Below are 17,541 nucleotides of genomic sequence, written 5' to 3'. Positions count from 1 at the left end.
AATAAATAAATAAATTGTCAAGTCAAAACAACAGTTATAATTGTCTCTCTACCCTCAAACTCTCCATGATCCCACCCTTCTATGAGAATGGTTACATTACCCATGTGGTCACAATCTCTCAACGGCTTCGGGGAGTGGTCATGATCACTCTAATGGTTTAAGAGTGATGCGACCACCCCCAAATCAATGTAGTACCCGTGTAAGATAAGTACAAAAAAACTGAGAGTTATAAATCAATACTAATAAGGTTGAAATAATAAAATAAAAATATATTTTCGTGAAATTAGATAGAGCGCAATAAGACTCGTGTGGATTTGATCTAAAATGAAGAAAAAAAATTATAGGTTAGTAACCTTAGACATTCGAATAAGAGGCGGGTTGTTCAAATGCGGCAAGGCACTTCGAATGCGAAGGAATCTCTTCGTAACAAGATGGGCATAAGCATGAGAAAAGATTGGGTAGTCAAGATTGGAACCTAATGAAGTGTGTTCAAATGGAAAAAGCAATATGTTCGAACGAAATGACATTTCCATGTGTCATTACAATGTTGGAGTGTTAAGTGAAGATCAATAATCTAAATTGTCCACAGGTATGAGTTATGTGAGACTTGACACACATTTATTGCGATATGATGTATCGCGTTTGAACGGGGATAAAATGTCATTCGAATAGGGTCACATTTTACGTGTAAATCCAAGAGTTTTAAAACGTAGAATTGAGTGAGGACATTTCATTTTCTCCTTCACTTGTTCAATACACAGAGGGAGATAGAGATCTTGAGATCTTGAGAGAGTGAGGGAGAAGAAAGAAGAGAAAAATAGAGGGAGAGGAGAGAAAGTGTAACACCTAAGACAAATAAAAACTAAGTGAAATTAGAAATTAAGAAATAATAGAATAAAACATTAAATTAAATAATATGACTTGGTGGAATTGGTTTGAATGGAGTTCCTCTTTAATGATTCCAGTCAATTTCAATTTTAGTGCAATCTTATCTGCTGTAACATCAAAGACCTCTCGATCACTATTGTTGTTTAAGAAACTATTGAATCTGATTAATGTTTTTTTACCTTTTGTCTTTTGTTTTACTGTTTAGTGTCGTAGTATTATCTTAACCCCCCCCCCTCCCCACACACACACAGTCTTTTTGTTTTTGTTTTAAGTATTTGATGAGTTGCAAGTAAAAGTGCACAAGCGCCAATGTCGGTTGATGATGCCCTGTTTGGTTTAACAAGACTTTGATTGCCAATGTCTTGAAATTTCTTGCATACATAATTACTTTAGGTGCACGAGGAAATGATTAGGCCAGGAAATGTTTTAAGGCAGAAAAGTAGGAAAAAGTCTATCAGCTGCACTTCTTTTTGCTATGCATTTTGGGTTCCCAAAAGTATTATTTTTTTTTAAAACATATGATTTTAAAATTGAACAGTAATTTTAACAACTGTGTTTTTATTAATTGTATTTAAAAGAATTAATTTTTTACAACTAAATAATACGGTTAATACCCTTGTATTGTATATAATATGGAAGAATGTATGTAGTTTTCAAATGCAGCAAATACTTTGCATCTAGCCCTTTTATCAGCCCTGTTTGCTTGTGAGAACATAGGAGTAATCGCACCTGACAAAACCGGCCAAAAGGTCTCTTCATGGTAATGGGTTTCCATTAAAAACTTGGAGGACATTGAGACAGAAAGTAGAGCAAATTATTACACTTTGATGAATGATGGGATTTATTGCAGACAATGGAAAATGGGTCATAATTACTGGGAACTGTTGCCTTTTATAATTGGATTTCTGAGTTACTGACAGACTTGCAGGTTGCTATTAATTCGAGTCAAGCACTAAATTTTATTTCTCCAGATATTCTGTCTCGAAAGCAATTCACATGTTCCTGTAAAGTGCCGAGAAAATCAAAATCTGCTTCATTGATGTTTGTTTACATGGAAAATTTGTTTGATAGAAAAGGTGATTTGAAAGGAAAACTTGGAAGTTACCCTTTTGAGTACATTTAGCAAAATACATTTACCTTTTGCTAGTGGCTTTTGTTTGGTTGCATAAAGAAGAAAGTGAAAAAGTAAGGATTTTTTCCCCCCTTCCTTCCAAGTACTGTATATAGATTATTGATTTCTCATTTCTGTTGATGGGTTTTCTTTGAAGGGTCTCATAGTATAGTGGCATGTGGGGAGAAGAGATGTGCTGCACATGCATTTGGTAATTCCAAGGCATTGAGTTTGTAAAATGATAATGGAAAACAAGCGTTTTGCTTTCTTCAAGAGAATCGGTTGCAGATAAGAACAAACTCATTAAAGCTCATTATCATAAGGCTACATTTCTCCTTGGAAGCTCAGATCAGGTAAATGGAAGCCGATCATAATGCTGTTTTGATATGATCCTCCTCCTACTTTTGATTGATTCTGCAGACAAAAAAAATTTAGCAGAAATTGAAAAGTTTTGTCTACTTCTTGCTGTCCAACCCTTTTATCTGTTTCTACTAGTTCTTGTTATGTCAATGTTTTTTCCACCTCATTTGATGAACATATGAACATGGGTAAAACAGCTGTGAATCAAATCCTTGCAATTTTGGCTTACTTTCTTAGTTTTGGCTTCTTTCCTTTCCTTTTTACCCTTGCAATTTTGATTCTATCAACTATATTGCTCATTGTCACATTCAAAAAGAAAAAGGTGATTTTGGATGAGAAACCAGTAGAAGATGAGGAGGGTCTCATCTGTGAGCAGAAAAACCTCCCTGGAAAAGGAGTTGGAGAGACTCTTCATCAACCACCATTAGAAACAGCTATCCAGACTGAGGTTGTCCTACAAAATGAAATTGAATCAACCCATGATGCTCTTGTTGCATCAGACAGTGAAAGTAGCAATGATTCTGTAATGGGTGAAAAGTTTGATCTCAATTTGATTTGTTCCAACTATATGGAACAAAATCTAGCAATGTCAGATGTTTCAGCTTCTGATGAAGATGATGACGATAGCCTCATTGAAATCTGCCTTCCTGGCAGCAAGTCTGGTGGCCTAGATGAAGAACCAAAGCAAAAGCTGCAGTCAAATCTGCCTGATCTCTTGCCTGAATCAATTTTCGAGCAACAAGGCTTATTGGAGCTCTTGGCAGAGATCAATGAGATGAATGAAGAAGAGAATTTGATTGAGATTGATCTTGGGCTCCATCCAGTGTTCAGGGTTAACGATTGAAGCATGAGTGTCAATAGTTCCAAGTTTTGATCTCAACAAAATCATGTTAGGAGCTGCTAGCTAGGGTTTAGATCAAGTCATCAAGGGATAGGTTTTTTTTCTTTGTTCTTTGTTCTTTTTTCTTTTTTAAGTTGTGCTGCAAATTATGGAAATTTCTGCTTTATTATGCCTTTTATAATCCCTTTTTAAACACTGAAGCATCAAAGTTCACCTTTACTATGCCTTTTTCTATATATATATACATATCAGGAGGCATAAACAAAATATAGTAGTATTTCATCTGTGGAGGCTTTTGCTTGGGATGGAATCCCACTTGCCTTTGCTTTTGAATGAGATCTCAATCTGCTTTGTTCTTTTGTTCTTTCACTTTCACTTTTTCATGTGTTCTTCCTGTTTGTTTTTTGGGGGAAAATATGTTTTCTATTTTGTTAGATGCAGAGCAGTAGCTTGCTTATCATCAAGAAAATTTGCTAATAATGAAACAAATGAGGCTGGTGAGTTTAGAATTTTCCCTGGGGAGTGGCATTTTGGAAAATAAAAAATAAAAAAAATGTTCTCTCTTCTCAAAAACAAAATATCAATAACAATTCTTTAAAAATAAAAAGTAATCTCATGTCAATTACACAACAGACACTCAGACAGACAAACAAAATCAATAACTTATATGCAATCGAAAATGTTTTTGCCCTTTTTTGGTTTAAATGCAAATTTAATACCTATGCTTTGGACCGTTATCAAATAACTACATTAATTTCAAAAATGATCATACGTGGTATTTGATGTTAACGTCAAGTACCACCTGTGATACGATCTGAAACCAAAGTACTAACTCTAATAATTAGATAACTACTTGATAATGGTCCAGAGCATGAGTTAGACAGGTGGGCTAGGCTCCTAGTGGAAACACACTGGCCCTAATTTTACCCAAGCCCTAAAGTCTGTTGCTTAAAAGCCCCAACATTCAAGCCCAGCCCATTGTTTACCCCTTGATTGTGTTAAATTCTCAATCGGGTCGGACCCAGAGGGACGGCCCTTTGTCCCCTAGAATTTGTTTGATAACACCTTCCCTTTGTTTTTTTTCTTTTTTTTTTTTTTTCTGTCTTTATAAATACAAAAAAAATCAACAAATTACCCAAAACACAGCACACTTACAAAATACCTATAATTATTTTCACTTTTATTTCACATCAAAACACATTTCAAAAAATTAAAAAAAAAAAAAAAATCTAAAAGGCATTAAAAAACAAAGCCGTTTTTAAGAGTTTCTTTTACTATTAATGATAACTCTCTTTAAAGAAACTTTTTCAGTGCAATCCCATCCTTCCAAATAAAATTTCTAATTTCATCATTGATATCAATCATATCTCAAAATCATTACGACGAGTAATCAATACACGTATCTTCACCAATCAATCATAGTTGTCGACTATTCTCACCATCGACCTTATCTTTCTTTTTGGTTTTTTGCAACGAAGAATCCCAACAATCTAACTTTTGATCAAATTTAGAATATATGGTAATGGTATCGTGGAATAATGGTTTTGAAAACAATTTTTTTCTAAAATTCTGGTAACATGTTTGTTTTCTTCCTTTTGATTTTATGATATGTATTTGATATTAATGGATGGGGAATGTTATTTTAATGTTCTCCTGGTATCCTTTCAACTGTGATGTGGCTTTTAAAATTATTTTCCCTAATAGATGTATTATCAACACTAGCAATTCATTTTTTTACAAATGAAAATCTACCTATTTATACACTAATGGCTTATAACAAATCTAACCAAATATCCTTCCAATTTAAAACATAAAACATTTTTTAAATGTGGATTTAAAAATTTATAATTTAAATTAAAAATAGAAAACAATTTTCATGTATATCCAATTCGGATATGCTTGACATTAGGCAAACCCGTTTTGTCCGATCGGACCCTAGTGCCTAGAGGCCGTTTGGGTTAAAACCGGTGGGCATTTGTCCGCTCGGACCCACCTATGGCCCCACACAGTTGGGGTCCCACCTGTGCGAGATGCTCACAAACTTTGGAACCGAATATCAGCCTCCGCCGTTGATCTCACAGATACCCTCCACACAACATCTCAGCGGTCAGTTCTTTCTCCATTTTCAAACTACCACACTTGCTTCTGACACACACACGTCCGACGTGGCATTTCACCTGATTTTAAATCCGGATTTGAAGTCCGAAGTTCGCGAAATACCGAACCTACCCCCGATTTGCAAGAGAGAGATCGAAAGGGCAAAAAAAAAAAAAAAGAAAAAAAAAAAGAAGTACCCAAAACTCTGAGCGAAAGACTGAGAGAGTTCAGAGAGTCGGAGACTTTCTCTGTTCGAAGCTTCAAAATTCACGAATCAAAATATCCTGAAACATCTGTAAGTTTCAATTATATAATTTTTCTTTCAATTAATTTCACTATATTTTGTTAATTTGTAGTTATTTTGGTGTTTTCGTTGTGATCCGGTGTGGAATTGTGTTTCAGAGCTAGGGTTCCGAAATGGTTCTTCGTAAAAAGTTGAAATTTTTTGGCTTGTTTTGCTGGGTTTTTACTGTTTTATTTGTGGACTTGGTGTTTGCCTCTGTTTGGTTGCCGAGAAAATGTGGGAAACGCAGAGAGATTCTGAGCTTAGATTCGGGATTTTTTGCTATTTAGGTCCTGAGGAAATTGAGAGCTTGGCTAAACCATGGTTAATGTGGCTGTGAGGCCTGGTTTAGCCGAGTTTTACATTTCTTAAACCTGCATGCTAGTTACATATTTTTATTTTTATTTTTGTTTATCTGTTTTATGTTTTGTTGGGTTTTTAATTTGCCATTTTTTTTTAAAATATTTTTTGTTGGCTTTGATTTGTTTATTTTGACTCTGTTAATTATCAAATAAGTTATTGTTCCTCTCTTTTTGATGGGTCTATTCAAGTTTCTGACTTTCTGTAGATCTTGTTGGAGTTTTCAATTTGTTAAGCTATCTATAGTTAGACTTTAATGCATTATATTTGCTAGTATAATACCTTTGGGAAATTTATGTTCTTCTTTGGAAGATTGTTGCTGCAATTCAGTTTCGCTTCACTGTAGCTCATTTCCTTATTTATTGCCTCTCATTGTAATGTTTATGTTAAGTTTTTTTTTTACTCTCTGGGTCTTTTGTTTTGGGCAATTGTACTCCATTAGAATTTAATCATGTAAAAAGAAAAAGAAATTCTGTTCAAGTTTACATTTTGTGCAGTAGATTTTTATTTGAGAAGTTTGCAAAACTTCATGTACGGAAACATGGAAACTTGCAAGTCAAGTCCCCACAATCTTGGCCATAGAAGTGATTTTTAACGGTTACATTTTGTACACTGCTTGATTCATGACCAACGTGGCAGTATCTTTGGTTCAAAGGGCAAAGATTGCATCACAACTTGAGGGAGCCAGTCATGTAAAATGTTATATCAATAGAATCTGAATTTTTTGTTTTCCTAAATCTCAAAATATAGGTCAGTGCTACGAAATGATAGATTTTATTCAACTATTCTGCTCTATGGACTTGAACTTTGGCTGATTGCGTATTTTTATTTTTTGATAAGTTGATTATGGGTGACGAGAATACGGTGACAGTGGCAAATGGGGCTAGCCTGCCAGAGAAAAAAGATGAAGTTGTGGCCGAGAAGAAAGAGGAGCAAAATGGAGTAAAGGACATGGAAGAAGATAAGAACGATGATGAGAGAGTTGAGGCTGCAAAAATGGACGAAGACGCAGAGGCAAAGGAAGACAAGGAAAGTGAAGAAGAAAATAAAAAAGAAGAAATAGAGGAACCGAAAACAGAGGCAATGGAAGAAGATGCTAGTCCAAGTGAAAAAGAGGTGATTGAAGAAAAGGATGAAGTCAAAGACGAGTTAGAGGAAAAGATTGTTGTGGCAGAGGAGAAAGAAGACAAGGATGAAGATAAGGCAGAGAGTAAGGCGCAGAAGGGGTCGAAGAAGCGTGGGAAAGGGAAGAGTAGAGAGAAAGTAGAAGAGAAGACAAAGGAAGTTAAAGAGAAGACAAAGGAAATTAAAGAGAAGAAGGAGCCAGAGCCAAGGACTCCTGCTATTGACCGTCCTGTACGCGAGAGGAAATCTGTTGAAAGGCTGGTGGCCTCGATTGAAAAAGAAGCTGTGAAGGAGTTCCAAATTGAAAAGGTGTTTGTTTAATTATTATTTTTTTAGTCTTCAAAATTTTAATTGCAGTTTTCCTGAGAAATTGTTTTGACAGTTTACCTTTGAATTTGTAGGGCCCTGGTACCGCACTGAAAGATATACCTAATGGTAGGTTCCTAACCTCTGTTGATTACATTTCTACTGTGTTATGTACAGTTTTTTTTTTTTTTTTTAAAACCTGACATTAAGTATTTGTGGTGCTTATTGTACATTATTTTTATTTTCTATATTTGATCAGGCTCTTTAATTTTCTAGATCTCTCGGTTTTAGGAGGAAGATCAAGTGATCTTTCAGTTCAATTTTGAACTTGTAATTAATAGGCTTGATCTTTGGGTAGTAGAAGTGATACTTGAGAACACATCTTGAAGTTCTTATGAACTTATTGTACATTATTTTGATTTTCTATATTTGATCAGGCTATTTAATTTTCTAGATCTCTCGGTTTTAGGACAAGTGATCTTTCAGTTCAATTTTGAATTTCTTGTTAATAGGCTTGATCTTTGGGTAGTAGAAGTGATACTTGAGAACACATCCTGAGAAATCTATATTTCGTAGATTCTATAAATGTTGCTGAGAACCTTATGGACAGGGCTTCTATACTTTAGCAAAGATACCTGGAGGGACAGTAATTGTATAGTACTTGAACAATGCGCTGACAACAATCTTGGCTTTTTTGGGCAAGTTTTTGAGATATATAAGGACCAAATCAGCTGAGAGTCATGGTGTGAATATACAATGTCTATGGAGCAATAATTGAAATAAGTGAACCTGAATATGTTTTCTGCTTCAGTGGCATTCAAGTTATCAAGAAGAAAGACTGATGACACTTTCAAACTGCTTCACACAATTCTCTTTGGAAGAAGAGGGAAGGTAATTCATATTCTGAAGACTTTTGTGTTTATTCTGTTAATACATTTGGCTTTATTTTTTCCACTTATCGAGTTGGTGACGAGGATGTACTTTAGGCAATTTGTGATTCATCTCAGATGTTCCCATTTGACTTTGCTGATCTTGCTTTAATGAAAACTTAAGCACTCTTGCTTTTGCAGGCACTTCAGGTCAAGAATAACATATCCCGGTTTTCTGGTTTTGTATGGCATGAACATGAGGTAAAAAGATTATAAATATAAGAAAGAAAATCCTCCATTTGTGTGTACAAGACATTTTTCCAGATATAACGAAGATTTTTTGTTTGTCATGTTTGACATGTGATACCAAGTCATAGCGTGGCAGACTTGATCTTTCTGAGGTTCCATCATTGCAATTTGCAATTTTTTTCCCTTTATTACAGGAAAAGCAGATGATCAAAGTAAAAGAGAAACTTGACAAGTGTAATAAAGAGAAGTTGTCGGAATTCTGCGATGTGCTTGACATACCAATTGCCAAGGCTACTACCAGAAAGGTTCGTTAATTTTCTACTGTTGCATGTTCAGTCTGGAATGTACTTGCTAAATAACTTTGCCCTTTTCGGCCCTATTTTATGCATTGATTCAATTGCTAACTGAATTAGGAAGCCTTTGGTTGGTGGAAGTTTTTCTGTTATCCTTATCAAATTGGTTAATCTAGAGATTATTAACTGCCCTTTTGTGTGTGCCTGCAAGCACCATGCAAAAACAGATTAATCAGATAGCTTCAGTGATTTGTCAGTTTAACATACTCTGTGCTGGCAGGGTTTTATCTCAATTTGAATATTTTCTACTGAAACCAATGCTTCTGTATATATATATATATATATATATATATACACTACATGTTTTTAAATTCTAGTTTTGATGCTCTTTGAAGTTTCACATGTCAATCGATATTGTTTTAATGAGTTTAAAGTACACATGCAGGAAGATATTGTTGCAAAGCTGATAGACTTCTTGGTGTCCCCTCATGCTACAACTACTGTGCTACTTGCTGAAAAAGAGAAGGTTTGCTTACGTAAATGCTAATTTTCGACTGAACTTCCTTTTTTTTTTAAAAGAGTTGCTTTCTATCTATGGGATCTTCATACTTTTTTTCTTTAATGATTATCAGTCAAGTAAGGGCAGCAAAAAGCGGAAAAGGGTGGCCAGAGGAAGTTCATCAGCATCTGGAAGTGAAGCTTCAAAACATTCAGCAAAGGTGTTATTCTCAACTCGTTAAGATCAGAAAATGATTTGAGTTAAAAGCAGATTATATAATTGGTAAATCACTGTCTTCATTGGGTGTTTTCTAACTGTAGTAAACAGGGTGGAATGTTTATTTCGTCTTTTCTATGTTGGATTGGACTTTTTTCTCTCTCTTTTTTTTTTTTTTTCTTTTTTACTTCAAAAAAAAAAAGAAAATGAATAATAGGGTATTCCTATTAGTGTGTCAATCTTGTAACGGTGTAGTATAAAGTACTCTTTTCCTTTTGCATAGTTATGTTTTTGATTATAATCATGTTCTGGATTCAAAAATCCTCCTACCATGTGCCTGACACATACCTAGAAATAGGATTTTGAAGGGGGGGGCGGGGTGGGGGGGGCCTTTGATATATCCTGATGTTAGGGCCTTCGATATTATCCACTTTTGGCATTGCTTTTATTATCATGAAATGATCCTTAGCCTGATGTATATCCTGTTTTTATGCAATTTCTGAAACCTCCTATCACTGGAGTTAGTGGAGGTCTAATTCCTCTGGAGCAGCTAAACTAAAATAAGCAGATAAACAGGTGAACTAGAAAGAAACAGAAGACTGAAAACCGATATATTTATCTGTCTCTTTGTATATCCAGAGAACGTTTGTACCATTTATGCCTCTCTCTTTTTTCTGTTATGTTTTAAATAGTTTAATATATGTTCCAGAACCGAAGAAAGGCTGAGGATACAGAAAAAATGGAGAAAAAGAGTTCACTTGAGGCAGATGAAGATGATGAGTCTGAAGAAGAGGAAAGAGAAGAGGAAAAAGAAGAGGATGAACAAAATGAAGAGGAGGAAAATGAAAATGGTGTCGCCGAAAAATCTGAGGATGAAATGCCTGAGCATTCGGAAAGTGAGGAAAAAATTGATTCTGAAGAAGAATCTGAGGAAGATGTGAAGAAACACAAGCGAAGTTCTAAAACATCGTCTAGAAAGAAGGAATCTGCCAGGAAAGCCAAAACCAAGAAAATCACAGTTTCAAATAAATCCAGTACAACGCCCAAAAGAACACCTAAGAAATCATTGTCCAAACCCTCGAAGGTTGATGATGACAATGATACAAGTCCAAAGGTGTTCTCAAGGAAAAAGAAAATTGAAAAAGTAGCAAAAGAAAAGGCTTCAACTCCAAAGAAACCTGCCTCCAGGGAGAAATCTGGTAGAAATTACAGCCTCTTTGTTGGTATTATTTTTGTTTTTATGGTTTGCTTGCCTATTTTTTTATGGTCTTTCTACTAATAGGAAAAACTGGAAAAATGGTGGTTTTTCTTAAAATGTTATAAGTTTGGAAATTGTCATTAGTCAACTTGCTTAGCTTTTTGCTAAAAGATAAGCTCTAATTGTGAACTTAACTTTATTAAATAGAGCAAGAATATAAGCCTATGTATTATTCTCTTTCGTAATCAGCAACACTAAACATTTGTTGGTATTTTTTTTAGGGAAAAAGGTTGCTAAAGGGAAGGACAAGGTCAAGGAGGAGAAACTCAGGCCAAATGATAATGAATTGAGAGATGCAACATGTGAAATTCTTAAAGAAGTTGACTTTAATACGGTAAGCTGCTGAGATCAATACTGTCTAACAAATGTAATAGAAGTCAAACGAGATCTTGAGTAAAATTAGTAATCATGTTGACCTCTTCTATTCACCCTTCAACAATGAAGCATTGCTGGACATGCCATTTTGGCGCTTTATTCTAGTGCCTTCCTCAAAGCTTATTGTGATTGCTTTTACATTCTTCACAAACTACCCACAAGTTCTGTAGGTGAGATTGTTGGGTTCACATCTTTTGGAGTCATTAAACAGCTAATTTTACCTGGATATATACATGTACAAGTACACACATAGATGTATCAAGCTATGCATCTATCGATGTGTATTACTTATCTGGGCTTTGTACATTCTTGTCTCCATGTTGTTTCTTTTTGCAGCATCCCAAAGCATGTTTCTCTTTTTTTACATTTATGCATGTGCGGCTTCAGTATGGGCAAAAGTAAGAAGGAAAAGATAAAGGAAGCTGGTATTTTGATTTCTGGGGTAGTGAAGAAAATTAGAAGTTGGTAATTTATAAGATGCTGCAATATTGCTAGATTTCTTTATTTCCTACATCTTGGCAATCGTACTTAGAGGAAAACAATTAGTATTCTGGTTATATCTCATCATATTTATTTGAGATAAAGGCTTAATTGAGTTTAGTTTCTTATTGATCTTATGATTAACGGATTTGTATCATCCCAAAGTAAATTGTATTTTTTTCTTTTTTTTTTTCTTTTTTTTTTTAAATTTTGCAGGCCACTTTCACCGATATTCTGAAGCTACTTGGTATGTTATCTTTGAATTTATTTTTACTATGGTATTTTATGATTTCTTGAATTGGCAAATATCAAATGGAACCAGTCTATGACCATAGCTTTAAAAAATGTAAAACTCAATGTCATGATTATATGTTCATTCAAGCTTTTGCATATTTTGGTGTTCTGAAAAATAAGAAGACAACAACTCTCATCTGCTGCACTATTTGGTAAATTGTGCATACATTATCAAAGGTCATCTGTTGGGTTGTTAAAATACTCCTCTTAATCCTCGTTCCTGTAGGTTGTACATTTTGCTTTTAATTTTCAATTACTTATAAAAAATAAAAATAAAAAATCCTCATTCCTGTATGATCTAGGAAAAGGTCAATATATTTTGATTACTATTGGTTATCATCTGAAGTAGTAGAAACCGTTTGAAATAAGAACCTTCGAATTCATGGACTGAGATTGATGAACCCATCTTAGAATTTCATTCCTTGTTGGCTAACAGAATTTTGACAAATTTTCAGCTCGAAAGTTTAATACGGATCTCACCCCAAGAAAGTCATCAATAAAGCTCATGATCCAGGAAGAGCTCACAAAACTAGCTGATGAGGCAGATGATGAAGAAGATGGAGAAGGTGACGCTGAGAAAGATGAAAACCAGTCTGCTGGCCAAGAGGTGGAAACCTGAAGAATAAAATTGAACATGACTGCATGGAAATAGTGTAGCTATTTATGTATTCCTTAGTTCCTGTTGTTCACATGTACTTTTTTACTCTTATCGCCGCAAAAAGTTGGCTGTAATTTATTGTTAGAATTCTATTTGCCGGAAAACAAACTAGTAATTGTTAGAAATTAGCAGAGGACTGGAGCTGTGTTGTAGGATTGCGGCTTGTATGTATGCATTAACATAATTTGTAGGAATCTTCCTGTCTTTAATATAATTGACCCGTTTTGTTCATTTGTTAATGTTTTTTTAGAGTAATTTTTGTTTTCTTCTATTTTTTTAGAAAGTATTCGTGTGACAAAAAAAAAACAGTTTCGAGTGTTTTGTGTTTTGAAGTGTCGATAAAAGTTGTTTTATACGACGCCTTCGGAGGTAATTTGTTTTGAGAGATGAGGATAGAGATTTTAAACAATTTTACTGTAAGATCTTTTATAGAGCTCACTTCTTTTCAAAATCCAACGAAGAACAAGGTATTTAGAGTGTAAAATGACTCTTTCTCTCTCATTTTTTATCTAAATTCCACGAAATTTGAGCAGGAAATTTCAGGGAATCCCCATCCCAACTATAAAGGCTTGGCCGGCTAACTCTGTATATTTGTACGGACGAACGAGCTGCTACATATTTTTTTAATGGTTGCAGCGTTGAACTTTTACATAAACAGTGCCAAAATGTCAAAATCCTCTAGTTGCGACAAATTGCTCCACTTAAAGAGTAGTGGAGCACTAATCTAAACCCTAGTAATCAAAGGCCAAAATAATTTGTATACTAATTAGAGAGATAGTGGTGGATGGTATATCATTTACACGTGTTTAGCACGTGACAAGTGATGGTTTTTTGGAGTTCTTAATCATTGTACCAGCTTGGGATTTATTATATCTTTCATGGCCTCCTCTATGCAGTTTTTTGGAACTCTGTTTCTAATCAACATAACTTGTCTCCCAATACATGATGAAGGCCAAAGGTAGGGGATAGACTTCATTGAGTGCCTTCTTTCTATTCTCAAGAACAATTAAAAAAAAAACCACGCCTATAAAACGGAGGTCATTAGTTCGAATTCTCCATCCCCCTCTTGTGTGGACATGTCAAAAAAAAAAAAAAAAGAACATTCTGATGGAGTCTAGTAAAGGTTCAAAGGATCTTGTTATTTATTTAGAAATCCTTTTAGGATAATATATAATTCATAACGGTTAAATTAATTAAATGATTAAATTTAGGAAAAATTTCATAAGATTGCCCTGAACTTTTATTCGTTTTTACACTACCCCCCAAAAAATATATATATAAAATTAAGGGTATCGAACTTTCAATTTCTTTCAATTACCCCATTATGTTAGGATTTTTCGATAATTTTTTGTCAAAATACCCTTGTTTTTTTAATAATAATAAAAAAAAAACAAATTGCAAAAATATTGTATATATATATATATATATATATATATATATATATATATATAAGTTCAAGTCTTTACATCTTTTTTATAATAACAAATAGAAGTATTTTGGAAATTTTGACAAGATTTAACAAAAAATTCTAATGTTAATGGGTAATTGAAATATCGATATCCTTAATTGAGGGTTTTTTAACTTTAGCGGTACTTGCAAAATGCGTGGAAGTTCATGGAGGTTTTGTTAAATTTTTTTCCTTAAATTTATTGTTTCCTATCCACTTAAATGCTTTGGGGATAAATAGTAATTTAATATAGTATCAGATCAAAGACTATAATACCAAATATTTCTTCAAATTGCTGAACCATATGCCATTCTTTTTTCTCCTATTTTAGCATTCTAGCTAGTCAAAATAACATTTGGCTATCCGGATGAGAATGCCCTAACTCCAAACTCAAAGAGTTTGAGTCTAGACAATTAATGAAATGAAACTCTGATTCTACACGCTTTTTTATTAGCTTAAACTTTTAAGATACGCAATCAACAGTAGAAAATGAAAGGTCCATTATAGCGTGACCCCATAAAAAAGTGTACACAGAGAGATTCACTTAATCTGCACAATTGTCTCTGTTTTAAACATGGGAGCTTTGGCACCATCATTGTTTGCCTCCATGGCAGGGCATCGTGGGTGTGACCACAAAGCAATGTCACCAGACACTCGCCTCAAGGGTTAAAGTTGCTATTTACCAAATGTTAAACTACAAATATACTTTATTTTATTAACATATAACATCAACTTTTTTTCTCTATTTTATATATGTTTAAATCTTTATTTACCCAATCAAAGCTCTTTGGGACAAAACACCTCCAATTATTCTGTGAGAACTCTGACCAATTTTCTCTTGAATTCGTGGGTACGAGGTAGGTTTTGATGTTTCATTTGACAGGTTAATGTTTCATATATATATATACACATATATTTTTGTTTTTTTGTTTTTTTTTTAATGTCTTGGAAGTAGAATAATTCAAACTCATGCATCATATGACTATTTTGTTTTGACTGGAATCCCCTTTAGTTGTTGAAGTTGTCATTTTCATGGTTTCACAATTGTAAAAGGCTCACCAGAAGTGTTACTATGCAACCTAATTTACTATTCCAACAACTGGGATTAAACAAGAAAATTAAGGAGCCAATCTTTTGGAAGATGGAAGAAATGAGGTAATAATAATGTCTAAATATTATAAGTGGGGCATCATTTGTAATTTTTGGGCTATGTAAATATTCGTTTGCAAAGAATGCGCAAGAAAGTATTGTTAAAATATTAATTTAAAAACAACTTTTCACATCGTCTTGTAAGAGTGTTAAATTAGAGCGTTGGCCTTTTTTTGTTTGCGTACGTAACACTCCAACTATTCTTTGATACTCATCTTATCTGTGCTGACTGATTGGAGTTTCTTTCCAAACGCACGTATGGTATAACGGGACTCTCACACAAATAATAATAATAATAATAATACATAAAAGATTACGTCATAAAGTAAAAGTAATAATTAGGTATGAAGAAATTCATATAATCACCTCAAAAGCGTTCAACCGAGTAAACCAATTTAGTGGTAACAATGCGTTAAGGCTTGACTTTTGACTCTTGCACAGTTTTAGCATCATTTTCACATTCTTGTGTTCTTTTACCTTTTTTTACTTTTATTTTGTTTTATTTTATTTTTTGGTTTTGTGTATTTGTTGTGGTTGAAAATGACAATTAACAAAGATTACAAAACAAAGAAATAAAATAAAATAAAAGCAATCCAGGTCGGTCAGACGGACCACGTTCCAGATGCCAAATCGACGGTCCATACAATCTCTCTCTCACTCGATCGGACGGTGCTAAATCCGTCCGTGCAAACACTAACTTATCGGCAAACAACGGTCCAGAACCACCCACGTGTCGCTGAGGATAGACGTTATTAACTCCAATGATCCAACGGACCCAACTCATTCGCTCCTAAACTCTCTCACTGTCTCTCTCTCCCTCTGTCCCTCTCTCTCTCTCTCTCTGCGTGCCGGCCGATCAACTCCGATTCATTTCTCAATCTCCTATAAGAGCCGACACCCTAACTTTCGGGAGATTTCGCTCCAAATCCAAAGTTTTGAGCTTTATGAATCAAAACCGTAGGTTCTTCTTCCTTTGTTTCCGAAATTCTCTTCCGAGTCACCGAATTCGAATTCCTCAGCTCAAATTCATCGACTTTCCCGCCATTAATTCTCATTCTTGTAGAAGAAGAAGAAGAGGAACTTGCAAATCCTTTCCTTGAAGAACTTGCAAATCGTTCTTCAAATTGCTTAAATATGTGAAAATTTTCTTCAAGCACGCTAAAAATTCCAACTAAAAAAAGTCTTCCATTTCAGAGTAAAATCTGTCGGATCAAAACTTTAAATTTCCACTCATTTTCACGAATTCCAGCCAATCAAAAACCTCAGAATCGTTCTTCAATGGCGGACTCCGACAACGAATCTGGCGGAGGAGGGACGGGAAACTTGTCCGCGAATGAGATGTCGCCGCGCGAGCAGGACCGGTTCTTGCCGATCGCGAACGTGAGCCGGATCATGAAGAAGGCTCTGCCGGCGAACGCGAAGATCTCCAAGGACGCCAAGGAGACGGTTCAGGAGTGCGTGTCGGAGTTCATCAGCTTTGTCACCGGCGAGGCTTCCGACAAGTGCCAGCGGGAGAAGCGCAAGACGATCAACGGCGACGATCTGCTCTGGGCCATGACCACCTTAGGCTTCGAGGAGTACGTGGAACCCCTGAAGGTGTACCTCCAGAGGTTTCGGGAGTCCGAGGGGGAGAAGACCATGGTGGCGCGCGACAAGGACGGCCCCGGAGGCACGTCGTCCTTGTCGACGACGGGTTTGGGAAACGGTGGTGGTGGTGGTGGGGTATATGGGAATAGTATGGTGCTTCAGGGAGGACACGTGTACGGCTCTGGTGGGTTTCATCAGATGGCTGTGAGTGGTCCTAGTGGTGTGGGGTTTGGTGGGTTGGGGAAAAGTGGGACCGGGTATGCAGGGCCCGGGTCCAACACGGGTAGGCCTAGATAGTTGTCAATTATTGAGGAAATTAATAAATTAATGTGGGACCTATGGAGAGCATTGTAATTCAAGTAATGATATTATTCGTATTTATTTATTACGCTAATGTGTTGTGTTTTAAGTGATTAATATGAGAAGTCACTTAAAATACGTTATGTCAGTCAGTGTAATAAATAAGTACGAATAATATCATTACTCTATTAGAGCTTTTTACTGATAATGTTTTTTTTTTTTTAGGATTTTGTTTTGTGATTTGGGGTTTGGAGTGAATAGGGTTTCACAGTTTTGAGTGTGGGTGGGTGGGTGTAGGTAGTTCATGTTTAATTTATACTTTAGTAACATTGTGCAATGTTGAATACAATATAGTTTGGTAAAAAGTGTTTTGTGATTTGAATTATTTATTAATGTTGTTGAAAATAATGAAAAATTCAAGCTAAATACAGAAAACAATAATACAAATATGTTGGCAAATATAGTTGGATTTTATGAGTTCCATGAATTGAAACGT

At 35.0% G+C, this 17,541-nt stretch overlaps 2 protein-coding genes and 1 non-coding gene across 3 annotated transcripts; all 3 read left to right on the top strand.

Annotated features, from left to right (window-relative positions):
• Window positions 1-1,850: 1,850 nt before the first annotated feature.
• On the top strand, window positions 1,851-3,419 carry LOC132175686 (uncharacterized). Its single transcript, XR_015911765.1, has 2 exons — window positions 1,851-2,073; window positions 2,157-3,419. It is a non-coding gene; the product is annotated as an uncharacterized LOC132175686 (transcript).
• Window positions 3,420-5,459: 2,040 nt separating this feature from the next.
• On the top strand, window positions 5,460-12,793 carry LOC132173969 (DEK domain-containing chromatin associated protein). Its single transcript, XM_059585677.2, has 12 exons — window positions 5,460-5,592; window positions 6,781-7,374; window positions 7,467-7,500; window positions 8,183-8,262; window positions 8,442-8,501; window positions 8,684-8,794; window positions 9,228-9,308; window positions 9,415-9,501; window positions 10,207-10,696; window positions 10,977-11,089; window positions 11,827-11,857; window positions 12,360-12,793. Exons 2-12 carry the CDS (start codon window positions 6,787-6,789, stop codon window positions 12,521-12,523), a joined length of 1,839 nt encoding a protein of 612 aa, XP_059441660.2. The 5' UTR covers window positions 5,460-5,592; window positions 6,781-6,786; the 3' UTR covers window positions 12,524-12,793.
• Window positions 12,794-15,923: 3,130 nt separating this feature from the next.
• On the top strand, window positions 15,924-17,134 carry LOC132175495 (nuclear transcription factor Y subunit B-3). Its single transcript, XM_059587460.2, has one exon. It carries the CDS (start codon window positions 16,437-16,439, stop codon window positions 17,040-17,042), a length of 606 nt encoding a protein of 201 aa, XP_059443443.2. The 5' UTR covers window positions 15,924-16,436; the 3' UTR covers window positions 17,043-17,134.
• Window positions 17,135-17,541: the final 407 nt, after the last annotated feature.

This window comes from Corylus avellana, chromosome 3 (genome assembly GCF_965113065.1).
Source record: "Corylus avellana chromosome 3, dhCorAvel1.hap1.2, whole genome shotgun sequence".
In the NCBI taxonomy this organism is placed as follows: Eukaryota; Viridiplantae; Streptophyta; class Magnoliopsida; order Fagales; family Betulaceae; genus Corylus; species Corylus avellana.
Note: the sequence above shows the minus strand (reverse complement) of the source record. Positions and strands in the feature narration are given on the sequence as shown.